At 47.5% G+C, this 11,231-nt stretch overlaps 1 protein-coding gene across 1 annotated transcript; it reads right to left on the bottom strand.

The window, feature by feature from the left end:
* Positions 1 to 1,419: 1,419 nt before the first annotated feature.
* On the bottom strand, positions 1,420 to 10,811 carry ENDOU (endonuclease, poly(U) specific). Its single transcript, XM_037515265.2, has 9 exons — positions 10,663 to 10,811; positions 10,344 to 10,415; positions 9,758 to 9,892; positions 8,815 to 8,986; positions 8,246 to 8,445; positions 5,591 to 5,704; positions 4,893 to 4,999; positions 4,033 to 4,175; positions 1,420 to 2,832 (listed from the first exon to the last, which is right to left on the bottom strand). Exons 2-9 carry the CDS (start codon positions 10,375 to 10,377, stop codon positions 2,712 to 2,714), a joined length of 1,026 nt encoding a protein of 341 aa, XP_037371162.1. The 5' UTR covers positions 10,378 to 10,415; positions 10,663 to 10,811; the 3' UTR covers positions 1,420 to 2,711.
* Between the last annotated feature and the right edge of the window lie 420 nt (positions 10,812 to 11,231).

Here is an 11,231-nt window from a genome sequence, read left to right as displayed (position 1 = left end):
TCACAAGTGGGCAGAAAGACTACTGCCCCAGCCAGTCAGAGATCACGTTGACATAGTCTTCAATTTGGGAGGGGCTCATTCCTTTGTGGGATTGTTAGCTGCTATCCCATTAATTATGTCTAGGGTTGGCGCCTGAGGATTTTTTCTATATTTGGTTTGACTAGGTCAATTTGGAAGGACCGGTGATTGTTTTACAATGGTGCTCAATCTCCATGTCCCTTCCTGTTCTGCACCTCAGTCTGTATCTCTGGATACTTTACTTCTCTGTATAGCTTGTTTAATGACCATGTTCATCACTTCTACCCCAACCTCCAGCTTCTGGCCTTGTGTGAACCTGGTTTTGGTCTCGTGACGCTTCCTTGACAAATGTTCACTCTTCGCCTCCATCATATGATGAGGTTTCAGCCCTTTAGTGGCCCCATGCCACTGGACTAGGAACTTCGCAGTGTTCCTCCACTTTTCTCCCCCTCACTTGTGTGGGTGACAGTGACTGGATAGAGGGGGCTGGAGTGAGAATTTCCCCTCCCAATCAGTTAGGCTGTGATAATATCCCTGAAGATTAGGCTCTAACTAGTTTCTGAGGGCAGACTTAAGGAAAGAATGCTCTGGATATTTCAAATGGCTTCTTTTCTCCTCCCCATGCCAGAAGCCCAAGGGAATTTTTCTTGGATATTTTTTATGGGAACCTGGCCAACCTTCTAGAGGTATACCTCACATTACTATAGGGCCTAATCTATGACTGAGACCCTGGAGTTTTGAATTCTGAGCTGTTCACACTAAGCCACACTGTAATTCATCAATTACAGTTCAGGTTTTCCTATCCAGCACTGATTTCTACAGTGGTTTCTAATTGAGACTCTGCTCCAATAAGCCATGTCTCCCAATTTTATTCCCATACACATTCTTATTTCCAATCCATATTATTTCCAGTCAGCAAAAACCTGTCTTTCCACAGTCAGCAATTTGCCCATGGCCTCACTTCCCTTACAAATCCAAGATGAGTTGCTGACTTTTCAGTCTGGTCAGATTATTTTCTTACATTGTTGTTTATTTTTATATATTATTTGATTTCTCCCCTTAGGTGTCATTCCCACAAAACTCCCACCACCCTATCACCTGTGAACCATCACTGCAGTCCCTCGTGCTCTTCCCTACTCTGTTTTGACCCCTTCCTCTCCCCGACTGTAGGCTTCAGATCTATAGTTTGCCTCCAAGTTTTGCCTTTTTCCTGACCCTTTGTTTGGTCAGATTTTTACTTGTTATTAGTATGAAGTGGTGACTTTCAAGCTCCTTATATGTGGGATCAGAAGCCAGAAGGACATTCCTTCCACTCTATATACTATAAGTTAACCAGCAAGAATTCTCTCCTCCTCTTGGCTCAAGAGAGTTGGTGAGTCCTCACCGACTTCCCCAAGATACCGCCTTCTTCAAGCAAGTCAACTGAAGAGACACTGAGCTAGAAGTATCACCCCTAGCCCTGCTCCAGGAAAAAGGCAGGGAGACAGACAGTTGAGGAGGCTATACACTAAGAAGAGATGTATTTCAAGTTTGCTTAAATGACTTTAATTGGAGACTTGAACCCTCTAAACCATAGTTCAAGCCTGGCTCTGCAGGACAATGTCCCATTGGGGTCAGGGGAGAAATGCACAATTGAGCTTGAGAAAAAGTTCCACTGTCCCTAGTCTTTTTTTATAGGGTTTATTTAAATTATGGCTGCTACATAAACCTTAAGATAATTAATGTTCATACACCAAGCTATAAGTTCCTTTTTATTTCTGATTCAAAACCTTCCTCCCATGAGGGCAATTCCTCTATAGCTCTGTAACCACACTAAACATCTACAAGTGGGGGCTTCTTTTTTTTTTTTCATTAAAATATTGTGTTTATTTTTAATGATTTATTCTAAGCTATCTAATAATCATCTGGAAGCTGAGATATTCTTAAGTAGAAGTTCTTAAAGTTCAAGAACCAATACTGAATGTATCTGTTATTTCTTTTTCTTAAATTGTTATTGAAGTACCATTATTTTATTATCCCATTATCCCATCCTTGCTATTTCTGATTCATTTGCTGAGCAGGCCTGGAGAAGTCCATTCCCTCCAGCCCATGACCCCCTTCATTTAGCACCGGAGTTCCATGACCCTGTTCTGAGAAGATCTGACCCCAGAATAGACCAAATACCCACTCTTTGATTTCCAAGGCCTGATTTCTTTGAGCTCCACACAGGGCTAAATTGCAGCTTGCCAAGGTGTGGACAATAGCAGCCATTATAGCAATTTTAAATTTCTACCAGCCATACTTCCTAAGAACAATTGAAAATGTTTTCACAGTAATAGCATCAGGTTTGCCCTCTCCCCAAAAAGAAAGGGGCCAAACCTTCTCTTTATATTAAAAGGAAACATGAGGCCCACAGGGTCAAGGACTTATTTTATGGTTCCACTTCCCATCAGGGCAGAAAACTAACTCGGGCTCCTATCTCCTCTATCTGGACCCTGTTTCTTAATCTTTGTTGCCAAAATGCTCGAGGACAAAGATTTGACTGTTTCTCTGCATTTTCCTAATTTTGTCTCTTTTTTTCTCTTTCCCACATGGGCATTTCTGGGCTTGGGAATCCCTTCTAATGTCTCTATTTCCTCTCCAGCCTAGAGCACGTAGCATATTAGTCCTGCCAAAGCTCTTCTTCCCCTTATGCTCTTATCTCACTCAAAGCTCTATTGGGTGGAAGACACCACATAGGCGGTGGCGATGTACTTCTTGCCATTTCCATAGGTAGTCTTGTCCCAGGTGTAGGTCTGGATGGCCAAGGGATATCCACCCAGGCTTAACCGGCACCTGTGAGGAAAAATCCCCAATTATAGTGAGATATGACAGGAATTCAGCACAACGGAATTTAGCCCCCACTTCCCCATCCAGTATTCCTGAAAAACAGCTGTGCACATTTCAGAACAAAGTGATTCAAACCCTATTACTTTGATTTAAACCCTATTAGTTGATCTCTCACACAGGTCCCACTACTTATCAGACTTCCATCTTATCTAACTAACAAGAGGTTAAGGGTCCATTACTATGATAAACAAAATTGGCCAACTCTCATTATCCCAACCTTCTTTTAAGCAAAAGTTTCTGGCCCTTCCATTAAGCAAAAGTTGTCAAAACCCATCAGGATCCCACCTGTGAGCACTTGTCCCCTCCAACTAAGCAAGTACATGTGTCAGCAGCCTTAAGGGTCAAGGCACCACTCTCCTCTGAATCTACCTGCACTCTCTTGTGTGTGGGACTTTCACCTACAATAAAGCTTCATTTCTAACTCACCTGTACTGACTCCCTCATGAATTATTTCCTGCAAAGAAGTCAAGAACCTCAGCACCCCTAGGCCTCATCAGTAGGGGCACCACTTCACTCTGCCTCTGTCCGCAGGCTGGAAGGATCAAGTCCCACCCATGCAGGAGTCCCCTCTACTTTACATGTTTCAGTCACTACCTCTATCTCCCTGTATGCAGGAGCCCTTTCACAATCCATGCTTTGTTTTCAGTCTTCTTAGCACTGTTCCTCCTCTTTCCCAGAGCAGTACTCTAAAAAAATAACCCCATAATCTAGAGCTGAACAATCCCTCCCCTCAAAATGAAATGTCAGCTTAGGGTTTCAGAAGTAATAGGGCCCAGAGTCCTTTAATGTTAGAGAACTTGAGACCTAATGGTTTCAAACTGTGCTCTCTGGAGCTCTATGTTTCCCCCAAACTTCCTTGAAGCCACATAGACCTAGAACCCCAGGGCAGCTCTATTTCTAAACACCTTATAGGTAAAGGTCCTGCATAAAATTTCATTTGGGGGAAAGTTCTGCTGCTAAGATGAAATTTGACAGCTATCAAGCTAATTTTACAACTTCATTTTCCAAATGAGAAAACTGAAACCCAGAACAGGGATTTGTCCATGTGCTCCCAGCCATTGAGAGGCAGATTCAAGGTCCCTGAATGTCCTGGCCAAGGACAGCCTGCAGCTCCCAGCCTGTCCCCAGGGCTGGCCCAGTACTTACTCTTTGCCTGGCCTGGCAATAAAGCACAGAGAGTAGAGTGCAAACTCAAATTCAGGGCTGCTGCCGATGAAAGCTGAACCCACTTCCTTATAGTAGCCGTCCCAGTTGAACTGCATGGCTAGCACATCAGGGTAGGAGTCCCACTGAGAGAGAAGAACCACGGAGGGTCTGGTGAGGACCCAGAGCGGAGTCTGACAGAGGGTGGCAGATGGGAACTGTCAGCCTGGATTTGTGACGGTCCTTGAAAGGCGCATGTGAGCTTTCCTAAGATGATGAATTCTTTTAAGTGAACAGAGAAAACTGTCTGCCCTGCTAATCTGACTGAGTCCTGATTGGACCCTCTTGAGCTCCTGGTGCAAGTCTCCCACAGAGGTAAGTTAGTTGGCACCCACACAGCTGATGCCAGGGCACAGGGACATAGCTGTTCCTTGTAGCCCTCACACATAGGGAAGGAGAGTTTATTGTCCCCAAATTATTTCCTAGCACAAGGTAACAAAGTTTCCTTTTTATAAATATAAGGAGTTTAATTGAGACCAGCCAGGCCAAAGCTTCTAACTAAGGCCACATTCTAAAGAAATTTGGGCTTGTATTTGGCCCTCCCCTCTGAGAATCCTCTCCAGCCCCAGCCACCCATCTTGAGATGGTACCCCTGCCTCCTCACCCCTGCAGTTCAGTCTTCACTGAAAGGGAATCCCAGCATCCTGGCTGCATAACCCTGCTCACCAGGAGACAGAGAGTCCTTGTCACAACTCCTGCCAGTGAGAGTCAAGGTGGAAACTGACCACCTGGAAGGCAGAATGAGGGCAGAAGTCTGCTACCAGGTGGGCTTTTCAGTTCCGGGGGCAGCACTCTCTACTCACAGGTCCATCGTAGATATGGCTGTAATAGTCGACCAGGCCTTCCTTCTCCTGCATGTAGAAGCGGATCCAGTTATGGAAGCCGGTGACCTTGCCTTTTTTGACTTCACCTATAATAGAGTTCAAGATGGGGCTGGGGGGCTTCCCTTCCAAACCACTTTCTGCCTCCTATGCCAGGCTATCCCCCTTCTCCAGTCTCTGATTCCTAGAATATCCCCCTTTCCCCAGAGCCCCTCATATCCTTAACTCTCACCCCTAACTCTCACTCCAACTTCAGCTCAAGTCCTGGGGAGAATCCCTCCACCCAGTTGGACTGATGACCACCTCGGGATACTGCTGTCACTGTTTCTTCAGGAGCAAGCCAGACTTAGTAGAAACTTTTGGGGGTAGAACAGTGGGGAGAAAGACCACAGATCTCTGGGAAGCAGCCAACCAAGCAGAGGAAAGGAACAGCTAAGCTCCCAAACCATCTCCCTCCCATGTGTGCCCCTTGAACCCCAGTTTCTGGTCTTCCTTCCCCCTTCAATTCCAGAAGAGCCTATTCCTCAAAAATGGCTTCCCTGATCCTCCCGCTTGGCCTGCAGCATGTCCCTCCCTGCCAGCAGGCCTGGCTGCTGACCCGTTCATGATCAAGGCTGCTCTGTTCCTCAGGGAAGGCCTTTCTCTTCATCCCTAACTCTCTCCAAGCAGTGGCATCCCACCTGAGAAGACGTGTTCAAAGCCACTCGAATCTGCCTCTTCGCTTCCTCTTGAATAGAGCCCGAACCACATGTTCTTCAAGTCGTTGACAAATTCTTTTTCTGAGCTGTAGCGGTCTAGGAGAAGGAACAGAGGAGTTAGGAGAGGGGAAGGAAGAAGATTCTGGGAAACAAGGCCACTTGCCCTGCCAAGAGACAGGTGGGTAAGACCAACAGATGTATTCTATTATGTATTAAACAGGGATGTGTGGGGGATAGGGTGCCTGTCCTGTGCCAGGCCCAGATCTAAAGCCTGGGGATTCAGCAGGGAGTAACAAGGGCAAGGTCTTTCTAGTTTATGTTCCAGCGTAAGAGACACAATAAACAATGAGTAAACAATATGACTTCAGATAAGTGCTATAAAGAAAATAAAATAGAGTATCTTGTGATGACTAGAGGTGAGGATGGGAGGGGAGGAGAAAGAAAGAAAAATCTGTTCTGGAAAGAAAGATCAGGAAAGGGTAGCACTAATTAGAGACCTGCAGAATAAGAGGTCTTTGGTGTTCAAGGAGCACCAAGGGGAGTGACAGGCAAGGAGGTTGGAGAAGGAGGCAGGGACCAGATCACCAAACTATGGATCTCAGTTAACAAAAAATATCTTAGAATCATTGAGTGCTTCCTATGGCCAGGCACTGTGTGTTGCTTTCCTGAGATGTCGATTCTTTGAATCACATTGACACTTCACAGATATTAGTACTAATTATCCCCAATTTAGAGATGAGGAAACTGAAGCAAAGTTTCCACAATTCATGCAAGATGATAGCTCATAAGAGGCAAAGCCAGCACTTGAGCCCACAGTGTAGCTCCAGAGACTGCTCTAGCTTCTGTGTGATAGAAGAGCCAGTGACAAGTTTCAGGTCTAATTATGTGGTAGAAGCTTTGTTTTGAAAGGATCATTCTGGTTGCTATTTTCAAAGTCAAGGGGGTGTACGCGCAGGAGCCAACAGACTAGTTTTGAGGCTAACGTGCTGTTGAGCTCAGAGTGGTGGTTGTTTAGGCTGCCGCGGCTGCCTCAGAGGAGAGAGGAGGGGTGGCGATAGGTGTTGAAGGAGTGATAACTGATGAAGAGCAATGGGGTAAAGAGAAGAATCATATCTACATCCTGGGCTTTTGGCCTGAGCAGATGAGTGAATGATGGCCTCATTTGCAAGCTGGGGAAGACAGGAAGAAGCAGGTCTGGAGGAAGAGCCGGGAACCAGGAGTTCTCTTTATACAAACTTCAGTGCAGGTGCAGATGAGGTAGACAAGAGAGGCAGTGAGCACCCAAGGGAAAGGTCGGTGCTGGTGGGGATCTAAATTAAAGCATCATTATATATGGACTACTTGCTACCCAGAACTGTATTAGAAGGATACAAAGGAGACACCTAGTCCCTCCTTTCAAGGACTTAAAACATAGTGGGAAAACAAGACTAAATGTACGTGAAACACGAGAATGGCTTCATGAAAAGCTTCCATTTACTGGGTGTTGGGCTATCTCCTGGGTGCTTTACATACATAATCCTCCAGACCCTGTTCCACAGAAAAGGCTCACCAGATAAGCTAACTTGCCCAGGGTCACTAACTGTGGCAGAGATGGGAGTCAAACCAAGTCTCTCCCAGTCGAGGCTATTTTGGGTGATACTCCAAAGGCTTGACCTCTGAAGAGACTAACCAGGGCAGGTGCAGCTTCATGAATAAGAACAAGAACATTAAGGATGAGGTGGGTTTGGACAGGGAGAGAGTGAAGACAAGAGGAGCAATGGAACAGCCTGGCCTCGGTATTAGAGCCCTGAGTTCCAGCCCCAGCTTTGCCTTCAACTTCCTTTGTGGCCTCAGACAAGTCACTTGCCCTGTCTGGGCCTCTTGTTTCTCTCCTTTGAAAAGTTGAAGGCTCAGGCTAGGCCAAGATTCTCTCCAGCTTTGACAACAAAGCAACACCAGGGGGCGGTGCAGGATTGCCATGTCGACGAGTGAGGTGACAGGGAAGCAGCAGCCCCTCAGGCACAGCCCAACCTCCTGGAGTTCAGAAAAGGAATCTGGAGGACACAAACAAACACAGCCCCATGCCAAGAAGTCCTGCCCAAGCCTTTTTTGGTCCGTTTCTAATGTAGCTGGAGTGGGTCCAACCAGAACCCTTCCCGATAGAACTTCCCTCTCAGAACTTTTGGATTTTTCTCTTTCTGTTTCCCCAGCAAACATATGAGGTGACTGGCCTCCTTCTTGGACTTAGCAGGAAGAGGTAGCAGAATCAGGGACTGATTTTAAATGCCTGAAAAATCAGCCAGAGGCTGACTCTGGCTGAGAAGTAACCTGGAGTGGAGTGGGGTGACTCCTGGCCTGCAGAGAACCCTGAGATAGAAGAGGTCAAAAGCAGGGGATAAACAAGGCTGCTAAGAATGTGTTAAAAAGATGGGATGATCCCAAGTCAGACAAGATTTGTCAAGTCCTGATTGGGTCCATGATTTCTTCTGGGCTCCTGTCTGTCCCCTTCCCTGCCCCCTCTCAGATGGATACTGGCCTCTACCTTGTCCCGCCTCCTCCTCACCTGCTCTCTGAACCTTCTGTCTTGCAGATCCCAGAGGTACCCGGCTCTCATGCAGACAGACCTGAGTCCTCAGCACTGCCTGAGGGTTCACTCACTCTGGTGATGGAGGAAGCTGTAGAGTTCCTTCATGACGGCTGTCTTCATGACCTCGGTGAGGAAGGTGTCCTGCTCGGCCAGCTGCTGGCTATTGAAATGTTCCCCACGGCCAGTTGCTCGCTGGTAGTTGTTGAGGAGGTTGATGAAGGCTGCATAGGTTGGCTTGGAGAACAGCTTCTCGTTGACATAGGTGAAGAGCCTGGGGGTTGGAGGGAGACCGACTGAGAGGCCTAAATGTGGACCCTAAGGATAGCCAGGGGCAAGCATATGAGGGCTGGGTTCAGGGGCAGTGGGGTCACTTCAGGGTCTCTTGAAGGCAATACATGAGGTCTCTATTTTCTTCCATGCCAGCTCTTGGAAGTTCCATTCTATCATCAGCCTGGCCAATCACAGAAACCCTCCCAACTGGATGCCACTGTCCCTCAAGATGGCTTTATTTCTCCCTGGGAACAAATATTTTTCTCTCCCTTTGATCCTGCCTGCTTTGAGGAGAAACAAGCCAAGGCAAGCATCAAAAAAGCAAAACTAGGAGAGAAACGTTGCAGGAAGAGGAATGAAGGGAACTCACGGCTCTGGGCAACGGTCCACTTGGTCCCCAGTCTCTGAGGGGGAGATTCGGTTCTGGCTGTTGAGAATGATGTCTTCCTTCTGGGCCTTGTTGACATCCGCCTGGTAGATCTTCTCAGAGATGCTCTGCAGCTCCTCCTTGGTTATGGCGTCACTGCTGCGGGAGAAGCCCTCTGGGAGGAATTAGGGGAGGGGTGCTCTCAGAGAAAAGGAAGGCTGGGCATGATTGTTTGTCCATGTACCCCCTCTTGGACTCCTTCTACAAGCCAGCAGTGAGGGAGAGGGCTGAGACAGGTACCTTAGTGGTTGGACGTCAGGGTCCCGGGGCCCAGAGGATCTTTAGATCAGCACATGGCCTTGCCCAGAGACTGTCCACCAATCTCCACACTGCCCCCATCCTGTTGGAAGGTTCTCAAACATTGGCATGCATCAGAGTCACTCAGAAGGATTGTTAAAGTGGATTGGTTGGCCCTATCTCTAGGGTTTCTCACTCGGGTCTGTCTTTCTCTCTTTCTCTCTTTCTCTCTTTCTCTCTTTCTCTCTTTCTCTCTTTCTCTCTTTCTCTCTTTCTCTCTTTCTCTCTTTCTCTCTTTCTCTCTTTCTTTCTTTCTTTCTTTCTTTCTTTCTTTCTTTCTTTCTTTCTTTCTTTCTCTCTCTCTTTCTCTCTCTCTCTTTCTCCCTCTCTCTTTCTCTTTCTTTCTGTCTTCCTTTCCTTTCCTTTCCTTTCTTTTTTATATCCAAAAGGGCAGGTTTATTATACAAAAGGAGAGGAGAATGAAGGACACTTTCACACACTCAAGTGGGCAGAAAGAGCCTTTCCAAACCTATGGTACATTTCTAGCAAATTCCCAGATGCTGCTGGGCCAGGGGTCACACTTGGTGAAGGATGGCCCTAGAATATTCCTGTGTCTCTGGAGCTGTGCTAAAGGGAGCAGGAGACTGACCATGAGCACACAGATGCTCGAAATCCGTGCAGCAGTTCCCAAACTCAGGGCAGCGGGCATTGCAGTGGCACGGGTGGTGCTTGTCGAAGGCTTCATGGCAGCGGCCCCTGCAGGAGTTGGGTGCTGAGTACAAGTCTGAAAGAACAGGGGCGAGGTGTGTGGCCAATGACCTCTAGAGGTCACTCGATGGTGACCAGTCCCCCTTCAGCCTTGCTCTCCTCACTCTTCCTATTACAGATCTCCAGGGAAGGAAAACAAACAGTCTTGATTGGTGCACACCCTTCACAGTCAGGAAGTCCTTTCTGAAGCTGAACTTTACTTTTCTGGCCTGTTGTTTTTATAATCTTCCCACTCTAAAAATAAAATCTCTTCCACTTCCTTCTCCTGCCTCTCCACAGGCCTTAGACTCTCTCTGCTCCCTCCCCAGAAAGACTGAACACCCCACCTCTACCCATCCCAGCTTCTTCCTACCCAGAGCCCCTCTCACCACCTCCCGGTGCTGGTTTGGGGCTGGGGCTGTTGTCAGTGTACCCTCCTACTCCCCTCCTTTATCCTGAGGAACCCCCCCTTGGAGAGGCAGACTCACGACTGGCTGGGGCGTCCTCGGAATCTTCCTCCATTTCTAGAAATGCTTCTGGCTCTTCTGGGTCCTCTTCAACTGTAGGTCAGAGATGAAAAGTCACAACCCTTCCCAAGTGTTCCCTCCCCTTTCCTCTGGCCCTCAGGTCCCCCAGCCTCAGCACAAGCAGGTGCCTTGGCAGGAAATACAAAACAGGAGCTAGGATATGAAAAACAACTACCAAGTAAAAGAGGAGAAAACCTTAAAATGGAAGACAGAAGAGGAGAGAGTGTTGAAAACTACTGAAAAGTGGAAATTCACCTGAACCGGGTGCAATCTACCTTACCACTTCACCACTATGCTCCTCAGCATGTTCATCTGTGGAAAGGCGCAAGGGAGGCAGTGGGTAGTCCCTTTTGGACTGAAAACTCTGATTTTGGCTAGGACTTTTTCTAGTGGAAGCTGACAGATGGACAGGTTTGACACTCTTCCAATCACAAGGCCCTCACTTAGGAACCTCCCTTACCTAGAGTAACTCCCTGTCACAGCCAAGGGTGGGCTCCTCCCAAGGCCTCCAGGAATAAGAACTATTTCCTGAGATACCAACTTCCCTTCTTTCTTCCTAACAATGGCCACAAAGACTGCTTGGGAGGAGGGTGTGTTCAGAAAAGCACATTCCTATCACTGCCCAGTTCCCTTAGCAGAGGCCAGGCAGCAGAGACCGGAGTGGGGGGCAGAGGGGGCCAGAGGAGTGCTCCTGCAGACTCTGAGCTCCTCCCCTCACCCAGTAGAATCATTTCCACAGAGTGATTCCAAATGTGGGAGTGGTCTCACCCGGCAGTCCTGTGGAATCCCAGGAAGCAGGTTGTTCATTCAGTCCCCAAACATCTGATTTCTTTTTTTTGTGCTGTGCTG

This window comes from Talpa occidentalis, unplaced genomic scaffold, assembly GCF_014898055.3.
Source record: "Talpa occidentalis isolate TD23 unplaced genomic scaffold, MPIMG_talOcc4v2.1 talOcc4.16, whole genome shotgun sequence".
NCBI classification, from domain to species: domain Eukaryota; kingdom Metazoa; phylum Chordata; class Mammalia; order Eulipotyphla; family Talpidae; genus Talpa; species Talpa occidentalis.
The sequence above is the reverse complement of the archived record's forward strand: the minus strand, read 5'-3'. Positions and strand labels throughout refer to the sequence as shown.